The 17,773-nt window shown below is 52.5% G+C and overlaps 6 protein-coding genes across 6 annotated transcripts; 1 reads left to right on the top strand and 5 right to left on the bottom strand.

The window, feature by feature from the left end:
• Nucleotides 1–2,410: 2,410 nt before the first annotated feature.
• J4E86_009504 (uncharacterized protein) lies at nt 2,411–3,952 on the bottom strand (the record flags this gene model as incomplete). Its single annotated transcript, XM_051450009.1, has 1 exon — nt 2,411–3,952. The coding sequence occupies one exon, from the start codon at nt 3,950–3,952 to the stop codon at nt 2,411–2,413; it is 1,542 nt and encodes a 513-aa protein (XP_051298854.1).
• Nucleotides 3,953–5,900: 1,948 nt separating this feature from the next.
• Nucleotides 5,901–6,399, bottom strand: J4E86_009503 (uncharacterized protein; the record flags this gene model as incomplete). The annotated part of the gene is made up of 2 exons (XM_051450008.1): nt 5,901–6,045; nt 6,143–6,399. 2 exons carry the CDS (start codon nt 6,397–6,399, stop codon nt 5,901–5,903), a joined length of 402 nt encoding a protein of 133 aa, XP_051298853.1.
• Nucleotides 6,400–8,959: 2,560 nt separating this feature from the next.
• J4E86_009502 (uncharacterized protein) lies at nt 8,960–9,828 on the top strand (the record flags this gene model as incomplete). Its single annotated transcript, XM_051450007.1, has 3 exons — nt 8,960–9,096; nt 9,151–9,652; nt 9,715–9,828. The coding sequence occupies 3 exons, from the start codon at nt 8,960–8,962 to the stop codon at nt 9,826–9,828; spliced, it is 753 nt and encodes a 250-aa protein (XP_051298852.1).
• A 382-nt stretch (nt 9,829–10,210) lies between these two features.
• Nucleotides 10,211–11,559, bottom strand: J4E86_009501 (uncharacterized protein; the record flags this gene model as incomplete). The annotated part of the gene is made up of 2 exons (XM_051450006.1): nt 10,211–11,335; nt 11,389–11,559. The coding sequence occupies 2 exons, from the start codon at nt 11,557–11,559 to the stop codon at nt 10,211–10,213; spliced, it is 1,296 nt and encodes a 431-aa protein (XP_051298851.1).
• A 413-nt stretch (nt 11,560–11,972) lies between these two features.
• On the bottom strand, nt 11,973–13,238 carry J4E86_009500 (uncharacterized protein; the record flags this gene model as incomplete). Its single annotated transcript, XM_051450005.1, has 1 exon — nt 11,973–13,238. The coding sequence occupies one exon, from the start codon at nt 13,236–13,238 to the stop codon at nt 11,973–11,975; it is 1,266 nt and encodes a 421-aa protein (XP_051298850.1).
• A 442-nt stretch (nt 13,239–13,680) lies between these two features.
• Nucleotides 13,681–15,039, bottom strand: J4E86_009499 (uncharacterized protein; the record flags this gene model as incomplete). The annotated part of the gene is made up of 1 exon (XM_051450004.1): nt 13,681–15,039. The coding sequence occupies one exon, from the start codon at nt 15,037–15,039 to the stop codon at nt 13,681–13,683; it is 1,359 nt and encodes a 452-aa protein (XP_051298849.1).
• Between the last annotated feature and the right edge of the window lie 2,734 nt (nt 15,040–17,773).

Raw genomic sequence — 17,773 nt, 5'->3', positions numbered from 1 at the left:
GGGCACATCCAAGACATTAAGGCGCTGCCCTGGCAGAAGAGGACAAAATGTCGTCGACTCCTCGGAAGGATTGTGGCATTCATCATCCTCATCGACCTTGTACTGTACACTGTTAATAAGTAGTTTCAACCTGCAGGGAATCAACTTACGTAGTACCAGTAAGTCCCACCCATCTTGAGAAGTCCGTCCCGCTTGGGTGTTTGTTGGTCCAGATCTCCGTCGCAAATGATATCGGAAAAGGTAAAGCAGCCTTTCCAGATATTTCGGCCCCCGCGTACGTCGAGTTCTAGTGGATAGGGTCGCGAAAAGTTGTCCCAAGATCCAAGTAAAACTACACTGCGCAGTGCAGCCGGGCAGTGACTTGATGCAAGAATAAGTGACTGCCTTAGAGTGAGGCACAGAGGGGGTAGACATACAACAGAAAAGTGTGGAGCGTAGTGTTGTCCATGGCCATTATGTCGGGTTAACCTAAGCTGATAACAGCAAGGACTACCGGCGTTGAAGCGCGTATGCGTCTAAGCCCTGGCCACCTTTGATGTGTCGCATAGAATCGTGGGTGTCAATTATAGAAGTGCATGCAGGTCGGTGAGTTGGATGTTTTAGCCTGCTCCTTCTGTATGGTCGCGTCGGCGAAAAGTCCAGCCAGCAAGTGAATGATTGGTGCGCAATAGCAAGCGTCTGGAGAAAATGCTGAAACTGGCCTACTGCGCGTATGTATGATTATGGCGAGGTTGACTAGGGACGTCGCAGTCCGAGGAATCAGATCAACTCGGAGAATTTGTGAAGCAAACAGAGGCCGGTTGTTTTATGCAGCTCGTCACCGGCAGACAGTAAATGTTGGAGTGTGGGGACAGAGCCTCAGTCGCGGTGGTTCAAGATTGGTCGGATTGGCGCCTGTGGATGGTGTTGGTGTGTAGCGTGGAGGATGCAGCCTCAGCGCTTAGCATAGACGTTCAAATCGCTGAAATGTCGTTTAGGTGAAACACGGTATCAGGAGGGGTCCAAAAGCGAGTGAATGCTGTGTAATTTGGCGTATGAGAAGAGAAGAGACAAAAAGATGGGTCGCAAGTCAAAGATGTAGTTCGGTACTAGTCGGGCAGGAACCAAGCGGATGACAGCCACTGGCGCTTTCTTGCTGTGATAGGGAAAGAGTAATCGTGAGGGAAGAATCGGAGATGCAGCTGAAGAGTTGATCCCAAACACGCCAAATGCGAGGCGCATTATTGGGCTTATGTCATGGGCTTCATTGGCCGCCAACGCTGGCCGAAGAGGAGACACTTCAGCTCCTTCATTTCCTCAGCCGTCCAGTCCATCTGCGAAGATTTGGAGGGAGCTGGGGACCGTTGCAAAGTAAGGGACCGAACCGCTAGTTGCTGTTCTCCTCACTTGACAAGACCGGTTGACCAGCATCATGCCGCGCTGCAGTTTCGTAAAGAGGCCGGATCTCGACATCGTGGGTTCAGGATATCGGCATCTCGTTTTCGGGAGCAGGAAGCAGATCGCACGGCAGCTCCAGTTCCCCTGTCGTGAGCAGCCAACGGCATGCCAGACACGACTCGATTGAGCGCGCGGTTACTGCTGCGACCGCCACACGGCCGCTTAATTCGCGGGCCCCTGACACGATCGTCGGAGAAGATGAAGCGACCCACTCACAGCCCTGCCATCTTCCACGAGGGCTTCCGCGCTAGATTCCTTCAGCTTCCCTGGTGCATGCAGTCGTTCGAGCATGGCGCATAACCAGGTGCTGCATGGTTTTTCGTTGCTAGGGGAGTTCGTCGTCCGGATCCTTCTTCGTTCCTCACAACAGGTACTCGGTGCGCGAGAGAGCGGGGGAACCACCTGAGCACCTGAGCACCTGCCATCGCGACAAAACCAGATTTTAGTGCGACCCACTGGGCACCGAACTCTTCGAACCAGGTTTTTCTCATGGAGCGTCACAATTCCGACACAGCTCCTAGCGCCGGTTGCGGCACAGCCTTGCAGATAGAGGTGGAGGTCATCGCCAACCACGACCGTCGGAGAGGTGCTGCATGCTTTGGAAACCCCGGGGCTGGTTCCTAGCGGCATCGGTTACACCGCGATGACGGCGGATGAGCTATCGGTTCGCGATACACAGCAAGCGAGCGGATGTTGTTTTCTCTGCCGCAGCGTATACAAGTTTCAAAGAAGGGTTATGCAGTCATAAAAGATTTTGCTTATTCCATCGCAAAGGGTTGGTGGCTGAGGGCGGCGTGTCCAGGCGCCGGCATGCAGGGCAAAGTTTGAGCAGGAACCAGCAACGTGATACGACAGTGATGACTAGCATTGCATGTGAGATATTTGACAGGCTTTCAAAGCTTTGCACTCCCCAGCGCATGCATGGTGCCTGTATGACCAGCATTTAGTCCTTCCGTCAAATCCTCCTCCAAGCCTACTGAAAACTGGTTTCGAGAATCTCTGGCTTGCGCTCCTCCAAGTCCAGTATCATCTGTCCAAACAGCCCATTCGCCCACGAGAACCACTGCCTCGTCCAGTCACTCTCGTTGAAGCTATTGATACTCTCGTGGATCAACCCCAAGCCATCTGTACTGCTAACAATCTGGGCTAGCTCGTTCACGATCTCGCTCTCGTCATCGCTCGTGAAGATGCGAACAATGGAAGCCATCGGCCAGGCCATGCCCGGTCCCTGATGCGGCCCACCAATGGCGTTGATCACGGGACCTCTCATAAAGTAAGGGTTCATGGAGCTGAGCACGAGATCGCGCGTATTCGCATACGTCTCCTCGTTGACTGGGTACTTGAAAAATGGCGCTGAGAGGAGACCCGGGATGTTGGCGTCGTCCATGATGTTGCGCCCGCCGAAGCCATCGACCTCGAATGCGTAGACCTTGCCGTATACCGCGTGGTCGACTGTTCCGTGCGTCTCGATCGCGTTGCGCACCGATTCTGAGAGCCCGGACATTCTCTTCGAAATTGCTGCAGAGTTTGTGTTATTAAGTTTGCCCATAATCTCAGCTGTTGGAGCAAGGTATGAGCTAAACATCATGTTGGCTGGGATGTAGAGCTGGTAGATAGTGGCATCGTCGCTCGGTCGGAACGCGCTCCGGATCAAGCCTGTGCCGTTGGCAACGGGATTACCGATTCCGTCGTTTGAAAGAGTTTCGGTCGCTCGGGTGGTGGTTCTCTCCCATGTATATGGACTCTGCAGCACTGCTCCGTCTGCGCCATAGGTTGGAAGCATCATGTCCTCGGCTACATCCAGTACTGCTTCGACAGCTTTCACCCACTGAAACTTTCCAAAGAAATCAACATCGCCAGTTTTCTCATAGTAGTCGGCAGATATTTGTAAAAACGCTGCAAGCGAGTCGAGCTCATACTTGCATTCGAATACGGTGCTGTTGTCATACTTGGGAAAGACGATATCTTCGTTGGCAGAGTCGTTCTCTGCCGGAGGAACACCGCTCTCGGCAGGCGGTTGGAAAGAGTTGCAATACGGCGCTGCAAGTAGGTATCGCGCCTGAAGGTTGATGACTCCCCGGTACAAGCTGGCAATTGAGTTGGAATCGGTGCTGGCGTTCAACAGCGGTAGGTAGCTTTGTAATTGATTCGACGAGTCGCGTAGCCACATCGCGTTGATGTCTCCAGTAATAATGAACGTCAGCTCCTCCTCTGTGTTATTGGCAGCGTAGCCCTTCCATTTGATAGCCGTGTCGAGCGTGTTGGGATAGGCGTTCTGGAAGAGGCGGTACAGGTCCGGATCCTTGATTACATTTTCCATGCGCGCGACAGTATCTTCCAGGCCTTGCGATTTGAAAGTTCGACATTCTTCGGACGGCCGTTGGTAGGCGAGCTGGTTTTTGCCGGTACTCAGAGGTTCATGAACCTCCAACGCGTAGTCCACGTATTCTGGACATTGCGCTGAGATGAGCAACGGTATATTGGAGAGCGCGCCGAGTACCATGAGGTTGCGCATCTTGTCGGATGATAGCAAGGCAGTCTTGAGGAGCCAGAGAGAGGTACCGAAGACAATGGACAGCGAGGACCGCTCTAGAGTATATGTTCGGGGCTATGACGGCACACATGGATCGTCATGGTCACCGACTGTCTTTGCTCCATTCGCTGCCTGTTCCTCCGAATTGGAGGTACCCCGCTTATGGATCTGGTGAGCATCGACGGCTTGGCAACGGATGCAACATTCACTGAAGCTATTCGATGGACCCATGAGGTCGAAAGCACGGCGACGTCATTTAGCTCGTGAGCCGGCCCGAACGGTCAGCGGACTGGAAATTGGTCTTCAGAAAAAGAAGGTAGTATGAGAGCTCACGGATGAGACTCCAGGTACGTTGTTTGTCGATTGACTCCAACGCGTAAAGTGCCGGCAATTTGCGAGGCCATAGCTGGGGTGCATGGAGGTTTGACGATCTGCGGGGTGGCTGGCGCACCAACACCTGCAATGAAGACAACCAATTTCGCAACACATATCTGAGTTTGACAGAAGAACGATGCTCGAATAAACTTTTTGGAGTATTTGGAAATGGTAAATGACTTGCTTTTGACAGCGTAGACACAGGAAGCCTTCCAAAGTTGAGTGAGAGCGCTCTGTGCCTATATGCCACAACAGGCTAGCGCGCCTACCCCAAGGAAGTGGACCGAAAGAACGCTGAGCTTTCAACGCTCTATCACTAGCCTCGTAAAACCTCGCGCTTCCCCATATTTCCTCCATCACGGTCTCCGCCTGGAACTCGAAACTTACACGAACTTCACTTGAACTCTAGAAAGGGACATGATGAATGTCCATAGATGCAAACCAAAGTACAGCGCATCCTCTACACCCGCCGCCTTCTTCCGATCACGATAGCATGTATCTGCCCAAGTCTTGCTCATCTCGAGACGCAATGGTAAGCTGACAGCCTTAATTGGCGCGCGCGATACCGGCCGCATTGAAGATACCAGAGAGCTTGATGCCATACGAAGCTTCTGTCGTTTTGGTACAGCTGCAAGAATTCCTTCTTTGATGAGCAGTCCAGAAGAGTGCCGTTCTTCACCTAAACGTCTAATCGACTAGCATGGTCCAGGCGTTAGTTCACAAACCCTGACTCAAGCGTACCTGGATGGAAGAATGCTCCACTGGGAATGTAGAGTAATCACCATCTTCGTCTTGTGGTGAGTTCATCCGTAGAGCGGAACCTTGCGGCCTGTGGTCGAACACAGCTGATAGCTCGTCGCTGCCCCAGACACGGAACGGCTCACAAGGAATACAGCCTGGACTCAAACCAGCGTACAATTAGACTTTCGGACCCTGCGCATATCAGTAAACGGCTGCAAGACTCAGCTGTGGCTGTGGCTATACCCAGCTTCGTGGGCATCTCTCGGCCATTCGGAAAACGGAATCTTGGTCGTCCGACGAGGCTCCAGTGGCCCAATCCGTCTTTCGTGCTGACATCTGAGTCGTGTCCATGCTCGGGAAACATGGTAAGAAAGCACGGATACCCCTTGCACGTCTTGCGATGTCGTCTGTCAAAGTCACCGGGGTGTTGCGGTTTGGTACCAGTTCACGCTCATGGCAAGGACCGCATGCGTGATAGAGTGAAGAACTTGCACTGCGTTGTTCGGAACACTACATCAGTCAAGAGGTATAAAACCCTTGGAAACTCCAATCTATCCTTATGGAAACCATGTCCCGGAACCCCGCCCCAGAACTATCTGTCCGTCTCGGACCACCCCGCTTCCCCGGGAGGTTGACAGTATACTGATCGTGAGGTAAAGATTTTCCCCTGTCGATCAGTGGCTTCACAGTCACTTCTCCTCAATCGTGAAGTATCTGGAGGAGGAAGGCTTCGACGAAAGGGGTCCGTCAGGCCGGGAGTGGTGGTCGATCCGTCGAACGCTTCTTATCACCCAAACAAAATTCCGAACATCTCTTATGAGGTCTGATCCAATATAATTGCAAAAGTAGTGCCTCTCGGTCGTTTCGTAGTGTCGCGTCGCTGTTCATCCTGTTGTAGGGCCTCACGCCCTCTCAGGCCGCATGTGTTGCAGTCTTTTTCGGCATCCACCTCGACGAGGCTGGAGGGTGCTCGGTTTTTCACCCGTACGTAGTGTTACTACCGCTTGTTCAAGTCAGCTTGAGGCTACGTTCACAGGTGAAGCGACGTCATCTTACCTTGGACTCATCGGTGCGTGACCTAGGTTGGACTGATAGTAGGGCTTTGGCATACCCAGCTGGGGTAGCTTGCGCCAACTTCGTTCCCGCACTTCTCGCATATAGGAGTCTTGCTCTGGGCTTCTGTGGAAGCGTCTTGAGTCATCTTCAGGCTCTCCGCCGTAGAACCGGTAGACAGCGAAACCGCAGCAGACGAGCGCGCCTGCTCCGAGGATAACGAGAAATATGATGAGGGCTGGGGCGATGTCGAAGCCCATGTTGTTTCTTTTTTGAAGATACATTGTGACTGCGGAGGAAGGGGTATATGCTGTGGTACAGAATCTCGTGCGACGGGCGCGAGTGATATAGGGATGGAGTAGTGTTTGCTGTGGTGACACGCTCACGATCAACAAAGGTAAGGCAGAGAGTGAGCCTAATGCGCGGAGGTTCCGGAAGCTGCAGGAGTGACAAGAAAAAGACCGAGGGGATGGTCAGCGTTGCGCTGACGACGACGAAATAGTATGGTGTGATGCGGCAACGTTCCACTGGCACCGAGTTGCGAGACCCTGTGTGCCACAATCACTTACCTATATACCGTTACAGCTATCGCTTCGGGAACCGCAAGGTCTTCCAGATCGTGCGTCTGATGCGAACCAAAGACCCAATCGGTTGCTAGGAGGATGCGACCCTTTCACCATGCTATTGGCTGCGTCACATATTCACGTGCCTGGGCAGCCAGTAAAGCTGCGTTACCCCACCTATCGACCACGTCTAAGACCAGTTGGCACTCGGAAACGCGTAACACCCCATCTTCGTCTGCTGCGTAGACACGCGTGGAAGTGTGGTTTCCGGACAGCCCGGGGAGGCTATGTTGGCTGGAAGGTTTCGGACCTGAACTTGGCCCGACTCTTGGAGCCTCTGGTTTCCTTAGCTTTGTATACCGCGATATGCCCTCCTTTTCTTCTGCCTCTGGGCGCAATTTTGATGCGAATATTTCTGTCTTTTGGGGCTGTGAAGGTGAATGTTCGCTGGGGACGCCTGTGGTGGTACGGTCTTACTTAGCCTTGGTGACGCGTCATCCGCACCTTCCAGGCATGCCGAGCGTCAGATTCCCCACCTCCTCAGGCCAACAGCGAGAGCATCAGCTTTCTTATATGAAGATGCGACACTCAGTGACGCAAACTTTGTTCCTGGACGATGCGCATCGTTCGCCGATCGTGAGGCACGTCAGAGCGATAAATTTAGCATAACAGCGATGACGTCGCACCGTCCCGCGCCCTCGCCCTGACGATCCCTTGAGCCCAAGCTTCTTACACCTTCGACGTCCTTCTTCTGGTCCTCCTCTTTGACACTCTGGTTGTTGAGATGAGATTTTACTGATTCCCATGGTTGCGATACACTGAAGCCAATGCTTACATTCGACACGTGATCCTCTTTGACGCAGATGCGCATCCTTCGGTAGCAACACATGATGGTACCCAAGTATGCGCTCCGGCAAGGGCGGGCGTGGTCGGCGCGCGACGGACGCAATGGTTTCAAAGACCCCAAGCGCCAGTCGCGCCGGCGACGTCCATCCTACCTGACGCAGCAAGAGAATGTTAATGGGATCTCTTATCGAAAGAGATTGTCGATGCTACCTTCCTTCTGTTGAGTCTCCAGGTTAATCTGTTATGGCCGGACACACACCGAGCGACGAGATTCTGGACCTGGAATTGGTAATGGACATTTACACCAACAGGCCCTCCACGAATCCAGATCAGGGCATCTCGGAATTAACAATCAGCGTATCTACTCTTCGAAAAGACATCAAGAGACGGAGAAGTTGGGCAAACCAGTGCTTAAAGAATCGAGGCTACACCGTGGTAGGAGTAGATGGAAGGCCTCTCTAGATGAGTTGCACTTCGTGTGACCTGAGACGTTTCAGAGATGCACGCATCGATCGCCAGCCTTGTGCAAGAGCTGCATCGCCACAAAGTGGGTTGACGTTCGGGTTCGCGGTCCGTGATTAATCTATATACATTAAACGCCCTGGGTTTTGACGCCACCGGATATAATCGACTCGGATGCAGCAACACTTGCAGCAACACTGCAACTATGTCCAAGACCCCACGGGGTATTAGTTACACTGCATTTCGGTAGCCATAGGGCTTACATACATGACTGCCGTAGATCCGTGCTGGTTCCCGTGAGCTGCTGAGTTGCGCCATCAGCGGAATGTTAGGCATCGCATCGTCATTCTCGGTTGTTAAGCACCTGAGCATGCAGCTTGATACAACAACGACAATATTCTTCGTTGAGTCCCGTCAATACACCGAGAGGTCCACATCGCCCAGAGTTTAAGTAAACAAAGTACCACAACGTAGTGGCTGAAACTCGCACGTGGTTGGTGACCACCTGGACGGCGGCAGTGGCCGCAGCCGAGGATAGATTGCCCATCACCACTTCAAGGACAGCACTGCGTCTCATAAATTAATACTGGAGTCATTGAAATTCTCCTAGCCTATCGCAGTGGTTTCACGCCGTCACCAGACTGGAAACACCGCTGGGCTTCCAATGATCCAAGAGCTCGACGACCAGGGCGTGTTTCCACGAGCGGATGGCGCTCAACTCAGAAACCAGGTCGACTCGTGCATGGAGATGAATTTTTTGATTGCAAGGCTTCGCCAATACCTGGTCGTGGGAAAACGTGGGCGTCAGTAGAAGGCCACTAGAAGACTTCAGATGAGTATATGAAGGGGCGTTAAGTCCCAGGTTGAAGGTCACTCTCGACAGCAAGCCCATCACTACACAGCTTCAACAATCGCTTCCTACAAGTCATTCACTTTGAATACCATCAACATGCTCTCTTTCCTCCTCCTTCTCGCGCCCCTTGTGGCAGCCCACGGCCACGTCGACAAGGTCGTTGCCGACGGCAAGGAATACCAGGGCTGGAACGCTGCTCTCAAGTACCAGACCCCCATTCCCGCCACCGTAGGGTAAGTGACTCTGTACGAACTGCACGGGAAACATACACTGACTCATTCGTACAGATGGCAGGCCGACAACCTTGACAACGGCTTCGTCTCCCCTGACAGCTTTGGCACTGCCGCCATCGTTTGCCACAAGCAGGGCAAGAGCAACGGTGCCTACGTTACCGTCAAGCCCGGCAGCAAGGTCACCTTCAAGTGGGACACCTGGCCAGTCAGCCACGTTGGCCCCATTCAGGAGTACATCGCGCCCTGCAACGGCGACTGCGGCTCCGTCAGCCCCTCTGACCTGAAGTGGACCAAGATCCAGTCCAGCGCCTGGAAGTCAGGAAGCAACCCAGGAAAATGGGCTACTGACGACCTCATTGCCAACAACTTCGCCTGGGACCTCACCTTCCCCAACGTCGCTCCTGGCAACTACGTTGTCCGCCACGAGATCATCGCTCTGCACGCTGCTGGCCAGACCAACGGCGCCCAGGCGTACCCCCAGTGCGTCAACTTCAAGGTTGAGGGCTCTGGAACTGCTAAGCCCAGCGGCGGTGTTGCTGGTACTAGCTTGTACAAGGTAAGATCTTCCACTTGAGTCGTACGATGCAATATCGGACATGTGCTAACGAGATTGTTTAGGCCGACGATGCTGGTATCAAGTTCAACGTTTTCCAGTCCTTCACCAGCTACCCCGTCCCCGGTCCTGCTGTCAACAAGCTCGCCAAGCGCCATCCTAAGGACCTTGAGTACTAGATACGAACACGAATAATGAGCTATGAGATGTCTGTAGGGCATGGGATGAGGAGAGTGGTTCATGGGTACATACTTCTTTGGGGTCGCTCGTTAAGGCTTGCGAGACGGTGTATATAGAGCATTGGTGGAGTGTATATAGCATTATGGAATCACATTGCGTTATCTTTGGATCTTAATGCTGTATGATGGCACTCAGCACCCTATGGTCGTATATGTGAGGATTTGATTAGCTAGCGTAATAAATCCCAATCGAAAAGAGTGTAGTGAAAACTGAGTGGAGATAGCTGCTGAATTAGGTCAAGGAAACTGTACAACCTGTGGAAGAAAAAAACACTTTTTGCCCCATGAGAATTCCCGTCCCCTGCACGCTCTTGAACTCACCTCACGCACTAAACACACTAAATGCCGCCAAACATGGTCGACAGCGTAATGCTCCTCCGTCTGGGCACTCCCATAAGCCGAACTGTGCAGCACTTCTCTTTGTATAACATTGTGGACACGGCTCATTCTGATACTCGACGTGCTTCCATCCCAGGTCGATGCTGACGTCTCTGAGGCGCTCTTCGTTACCAGGACCACCCACATCTCGAAGCTTTTCGCTGTGCTTGCGCCTGGCTTGTTCTCGCGCTAGATGCTTCTTGAGGCTGGTACTGATCTCCTTGTCCTTTCTGGGTTGCTTCATGCTGTGCAAAGCTTGAGGCTCCTCATAGTCATCTGGGGCTGACCGCTTGAGCGAACTAGAGCCATGATCAAGACGGTTTTGAGCAGCTCTCGCTTGACGTTCCTGGGCCGCTGCGATGACGAGAGCTTCACGTTCTTCAGCAGCTCGTTGCTTGGCCGCGCGTCGCTCAGCCTCTTCATGTTTCCGCCGAGCTTCTGCTTCAGATGATCGTTCCTCATCTTGTTGCTGACGGAGTCGCTCTTCGGCGGCCAAGACATTAGCACGTTCGGCTTTTGCAGCCTGTTCTTTGGTCCGTTCTTGTTTGAGACGCCAACGTTCTCTCAGTGCCTGGTCCTCGTCCGGCGGATGTTGAGGTTTATCGTTACCTTTGGTGACGTTTCGTTCTTTTTGTGCTCTTTCCCAGTCGGCTTTGATACGGGCATCTTCCTTGGCTTGTTTTAGTCCTTGTTGTCTGATCTCCTCTTGGAGACGCTCTCTTGCATGTATTGCTTCCTGCTCTCGTTGCCGAATTTGCTCTTTTGCCTTGGCTTCTTTTGCAAGAAGTGCCTTCTCAGTCTCCATGCGCTCCATCTGACGTCTTGTGGCTTCCTTTGCCTTCTCTTCCAATACTTTTTGCTTATCCCTCTCAATCTCCATCTTCTCTTCATCCACTTTTTTCCGTCGTGCTGCGGCTCTGGCATGTCGCTGCTCGATTTCCCGTTGATCAGCGTTCCATTTGGCGAGGTTAGTTCGGTAGACGTCCCATTGGTTTCGTATCCGAGGGTAGCTCTTGTTGTATTTGGCGCGCTTCCCATCGCTTTTCAGCGTATCCCAGGCAATACCAACCTTATGGTTAAGAGTTAGCTGAATGTCATCGGTCGTCTAATGAGAGTTCCTACGTTCTGGAACTGCTCAGTGTTGGGTGTGGCACCAACTCTTCTGCTGTCTGGGTGGTATGCAGCTTGCAACCGCTTGTGACACCTCTCTATTGTGGCATATGATGCGCGTTCATTGACCCCGAGAATTTCATAGTAGTCGAGCTGCTCTGGAGGATTCTGTGGGCCGTTCATATTGTCGTTTGCTCTAGAGCCTTGAAGTTGGTGCTGTGAGGTGAGACGTATGTAATGTATGAAGCGTTAAGGGTGTCAGGTGTGGTGGTGTAGAAGGAATGGAGAAACGGAAGCGTAGGAAGCATTATATATGTGACAAGCGTCTCTTACTAGGCGGTCAAAGAGCGGGGTATCTTGAAAGGTAAGAGAAGGAACGCAGAGTGTGCCTAAAGAACGGTGAGATGGATAATGGCACATGGTGAGATAGGTGTAGAAAAAACATCGTAAGAGAACATCAAAGGTGAGAGAACAAGCAGATTTCGCTATCTATTTCCCTAGTAGTTAAGTAGTCTTAGCTAGGGAATCAGACAACAGTAGGCACTTTCTGCCTTTACCTTAGATGCTCTAGTACACCTCGCAATTTACCTTTACATTTACCTCTGCATCGGATGTTCACCGAACTGACTTCGGTTGCCCATCTGCACACCGTGAGTTTGCATCTCTTTACCGTACTCCATTACTTCTTCCTCCCATTGCTTTAGCGCTTCCATTCCTCCTCCGTTGATGACCTTCTCAACCGCGCCAGCAAGCTTCATCGCGTCTAGAGCGGCCTGGTTTGTGCTCGCCGCTGTGTGTGGTCTGAAACCCGCAAGTGCATCGCCGAGCAACAGTACTCTACCATTTTCTAGCAAGGCAGACGGCGCGACGACATCTGTGATGGCTTGCACGAAGGGTACCTCGGTCTTATTGACGAGCTCAGCGAACTGAGGCGGAAGTATCTTGTTCGCGAGATCCCTCTGCCGTTTCCATACATCTTCCTTGATGCCACCAGGCGGTAGTGTGATGTGATGTGTCTTCCCCTCGTTGTCTGTCATGAGTTCGACATGCTCCGGCGACTCTTCCTTGTAGCTGACGTACCAGACCCAGTTCAGCAATCGCTCACCAGGTTTAGTAGTCCCGTATTTCCCTGGTATAGTATACGCTAGTATCTGAATACCCTCCGTGTGGTAGAATGGGAACTTCTCGACGAAGACATCGGTGGCAGCCTGTGAGACTTGGGTTTCGGGTACCGTGCCACGCCATGCTACGTATCCGGCGTACGTTCGCTTGACGTCAGGGAAGTATTCGGCGCGTATCGTGGAGCTGGGTCCGTCGGCTGCGATGACGAGGTCGGCTTCGGTCGAGAACGTCTCCCCGGATTTGTGTTGGATTGTGATCTTAACGGGTTCTGAGAAGTCCAATTCCAGAGATGATGCAGGCTTTGGTGCCGCAACACTCGTGACCGTGCACCCATACTCATACGATGTCTTTCCCCCCTCTTCTTCCGTCGTGGGTACCTTCGCGTAGTCGGTCTCAGTACCATCGTAGTTCGTTCGTAGGAGGTGGTACAGCAAATCCCAGCTTGTCATACGCTGCTCCTGGTTGTGTCGGCTTATGACACGGCCCTCCTTATCGAGATATAGCCGTTGGTGACTCGGGATCGTCAACGTGGTTTGACTTCGGTCGTGCGCTTTGAAGAACTTTTGCACGTCCTGTCCGGCCACCACACCAGCGCCCTGATCCTGCAGAAGCGGCGTCGGATTGCGTTCGAATATGCGGATGTTGAGATCTTTGCGAAGGCGCTTCAATGCGACACCAGTCAGAAGGCCGCCTAAAGATCCTCCTACGATTACTATGTCCTTGGGCTTTGCTGGTGCCATCGTGATGCGAAACGATGCGTGTGGGTAAGGGGCGTTGAGCCACCAGCTCAATATGGTGAATGCTACATTTTAAGCTCTATGTCGATCATGATCTGCTCAAGGATGCAGTCTTGTATTACCGTTCGATGACATGCTCGAGGATTCAGTCGACGCGGGTGCCGGTCAAGCATCGCGACCAACGGCAAGCCTCGGCACTTGAAGCTATGCTTATGTCATCATGACGCGCACTTATCCTCCACTCTCACCTGGGCACCCTCACGAAGTCTGAGTAATTACCCGCCAACTGATGGACACATGGCGCGCTTGTGCAAATTTATCTCTATCGTGTTCATTGTTCTTTTTGTTATATACGTATAAAGCAACTGCGATCTATGCACACCTGGGTATCTACCAAAGCAAGAACTGAACTAAAAGCTAATACGAATCGCAAACACACGCAACGCTAAACTTCCTGAAATATCCTCGAGGGCGATGCAGAACTCATCGTCACCTCTGGCGCACCGCGCGCTTCGCTCTCTCTCGCCAATTGACTCGCGAACTTACTCTTTGCACGAATTGCCGGACCCTTGAAGTAAAAGATGTACACCGGAAGACAAAACAGCGCTGTCAAGCCAAACAGTACCAGATACGACCTCTGAATACCTAGATTGCTGTACATGGGCTTGGTGTAAAGCGCACAACACCCCGCGAGCAAATCTCTCATGAAGCCGTTGCCACCAGTCGCAGACGCGCTGTGTGGTCCGTAGGCGGCGACCATGTAATCGATGGACGCGTAGTAGATGGCGAAGTTCGCGACTCCAATGAGGAGAGTGGCCATTATGACGCCGAACCAGTGGATTGGTGGCCCCGTTGCGACGAACGCGCAGATAAGTAGCCCGGCGGGAAGGAGGGTGACGAGCCATAGGAGTGGCTTGAGACGTGCCTCAGGTGCGAGTTGTTCGCCCCGGCTACGTCGAGCATTGTGACGGGCGATGATCGGAATAAAGGCGAAGTAGCCGATGATGTATGACACGGCTAATGCGGCGAGGGCAAGCGAGATCTGCGTAGGCGTGAACGACCATTGTTGGAAGACATAGCCGAAGCTCTCGAAGAAAGAGAAGATGAGCGCGTCGGCGAGACCGCTCAGCAGCGACAGGAAAAGGACGATGGGCTCAGTCAGAAGCAACTGATATGGTCGAAACATCGTGGTGGCAACTTCCTCGTAGTGCAGCCTGTCCCTCCATTTCTTGTCTTCGTTAGGTCCCCGGATGTTGACATTACCGCTCTTTCGTTCCTTCTTCGCGGCGTTGTCGAGCATAATGGGAGCCAGAGTCTCTCTGGCGATTGCCCCGTGAAGCAGCTGAGTCGTTACTCCAAGGATGAGCTGGATGTAGAAGTTCCAACGCCAACCCAGGAACTGCTCGAGCGGGCCTCCGATAATGCCTCCAATGACTGATCCGAGACAAGAGAAGAGCGAACACCACAAGACGGCGTATTGCTGCTCATCTTTGTGATACATGTCACCGACCATGCCCATGGTGACCGATCCACCAGCCGATGATAAGCCGCCCATGATCCTGCCACCGATGATTCCGGCAAAGCTGTTGGACGTGGCGCAAACCAGGACCGAGATGTTCGTCAGCCCAAGAGAAGCTTGCATGACAGGCCAGCGTCCAAATTCCTCAGAAAATGGCGCCCAGAATTCGCAGCCAAACGCATATGCGACGAGGAAGGCAGTCATCCCCAACCGGGCGTTTGTGATGCCGAAGTAGTCGTTCAGCAGAGGCACAGCGTTGGAGTATACCGAGGCGTTGAGATTCATACTGATCTGACAGAATGCGACCACGGTCAAAAGGCACCACTTTCGTTTTGTGGACCAAGCGTGCGCAGTGCGTTCGGGCGAGGTGTGTTCGTTGAGGATGATGGTGGGCGCGAGGCCGGGGGCCGAGGGTTGTGGCACCAGTGTGGTTGAACTCTCCAGACTGGTACGCGACTGCGCTGGGGAAGAGTTGGTGGAAGCCGTATCAGAAGACATAAAGTTCTCTGTTGCTGTTAATTGTGTGTGGTGTATTGGATTGTATGATAGTAGTGTCTTGAGAGATAACTATCTTAGAAAGGTTGCATTGAACATGCGAGATTATATACTAAGACAGTATGATTTTACGATGGATGCTTAACTTTGGATCATCGTCAGTCACGTCAAAGTACTATGGTTCTGTCATTTCGCGCATCGCAGCTCATCCTATGGGAGAGGGTACATACTAAGCGAAAAGCTGGAGACCGACTACATGCACATCAGAACCATGGTACGCAAGTAAAATCCAGCAAGTAGAGTAGAACCGGCATCGTTCGTGTAATCATTCCACGATACTGCTAAATTGTAAGTATTTGTTGGTAATGCACCATGGGTGGGCGTAGTGGGCGTGGACTCTGAACGTCACCTGACTTCGTCTTCCCCCAGGAGAGTAGTTGAGACACGGTTCCAAAGAAGAGTAGCGGGTTCGCTAAGTGTTGTGTTCAAGATCTTGAGTGACAATCTCTATGCTCAGCGAGCGTCTCTAGTACCAATGATCAGTGCCCAGTAGGTAGCACTTTGAGTTACAGCAGTCTTGTACGCGAGAGGCCCGCTTCCCCACGAAGCAGTATCTCCATAGATCCAAGACCATGGCCTTTGTCCTCCTTCAGCGCATTCTATACAAGGAAAGAGATGAACGAGTCTGCAGCCTACATTAAGATGAAAATATGCAAAGTAGATGATCTAACGTCAACGTAGGCTCTAGGGTGTTCAGAAAATTTCCTGAACGGGGTGGGCGCATGATATGATGTCGCATGGCAACGACACAATGATCGGAGATCATGAATACGTTGTCGGATTGATGACCTGCTCATAGAAATGTCATAAAGTATTCCTTATAATGCGTGGCAATGACGGTAAGATTATGTTTGTGTTTAGCAAGGTTAATTCGAGGCCATTTTAGTACATGACGCCAAGAATACTAGACGTGCGGAAGTCCGTCGAACGTACACAGTACTTAATCATATGTATGGTTTCGGTAATGACATATGATCTTGTTGAGTGTGAGGCGAACTCAAAGTCAAAGTGTTAGCGCGTCAGCGCGTCATTTCGCCAATACCACATAACAACGGCAGGGGGTTGGGTTCGCGGGTAGGTACACCACGATATGTAGCAACCCAGTCCAAAACTGTGTTTGCACGTGAATTAATTGGGCGTCGAGGTCGTACAACGCTCAATCTCTCGACCGCATCCTTGTACCTGATCACGTTCGCAGAAACCAGACGGAGCTCCCACCCTCCTCGGTCGGATGCTGCATCGATATTCAGGTAACCGTAATTACGCGCCCGGCATGCTACTCGAGGTTGCAGCCTTCGTTATCGAGACCATACATCTTTCATGGTGATGCGACATGCCGATGGCCGGAAGGCATCGACACCCTGCCGCCACGGTACAGCCACAGTGGGCATTTTGTCCTCCCGCACGCTTCCCCGCACTAGGTGGATATGATCGATCAATCATGCGTGTATCTTGGCTTGAAGGTTTCCGCGGCTCGTTGCATAGTCGACAGGCGCGGAGGTACATCCTCAAGCGGACGGCGTGCCCGATGGACAGCTTGTGACAGCTACGTTGAAGCATCCGCGACAGGAACATAGGTGGCCTTCTAGAAGTTTGACATGAAACCTCTGAGACTGACAGAAGTGTTGAGCATGACTGGACGTAGCGCGATGTTTTCGAAGCCGCGAAGGATAAAAGAACGCATGAACGTCAGACTTTCTGCCGGTCAATGGGAAGACGTGCGAAAGCACAATGAAACGGGAGTACTGCATGGATATTCCTGTATACATAGAATCGAGCTGCATCAATAGTCCAAGTGCTATAGTCGCAGAATTCGGCGCGTGCGGTGCTGCAACGCGGCCTGCGAAGGGTAGAGCACAGCACTGTACCTGCAGCCGCGGCATGCGGTCATCGCCGTCAGGACGAAGCGTTCGAAATTGGAGTTGCAGCGGAAAGAAGCCGCGGGATATTGCTATCGAGCGTGTGTAGCGATGGAAACGCTTCGAAGCACGAAAACGTTGACGTTGGTGTGATGGTAGGAGCGAATCCTGGGGTACCTGGGAAATTGCTGGAGTGCCGAAACCTCCGATGTCTGATCTCGGCATGCGACGATCCAGCCCAGCACGAACCAGAACATGATCTACCCCAACTTCGACACTCTCGTCTCACCGGGTTTCCTACCGTTCACACATCAGTGGACTGCATGCTGACCGGCATGTTTGGAGGCGGACGTCAAATTGCTCTCCGCGGTCGCAGCCCGACAAGGTAGCAGCCTGTACCCCCGTGGTAGTCGTCGTGACACATCTCTCCGCCATGGCGTTCACGCGTTCTGCTGCAGTCCTGCAGAGGATACCATCCCTTCCCGTTACACTAAGAAGAGTCACTAGTCCTGGTGGCTCAGTATCATCCGACCCTGCGATACACCTCTCATCGAGCAATCCCTTGCCGCTCAGGCCTCCCCGAGCCGCAGCTAACCTCGCCCTGT

Source organism: Alternaria arbusti, assembly GCF_024043155.1.
Source record: "Alternaria arbusti strain BMP 1465 chromosome Unknown scaffold_17, whole genome shotgun sequence".
In the NCBI taxonomy this organism is placed as follows: Eukaryota; Fungi; Ascomycota; class Dothideomycetes; order Pleosporales; family Pleosporaceae; genus Alternaria; species Alternaria arbusti.
Note: the sequence above shows the minus strand (reverse complement) of the source record. Positions and strands in the feature narration are given on the sequence as shown.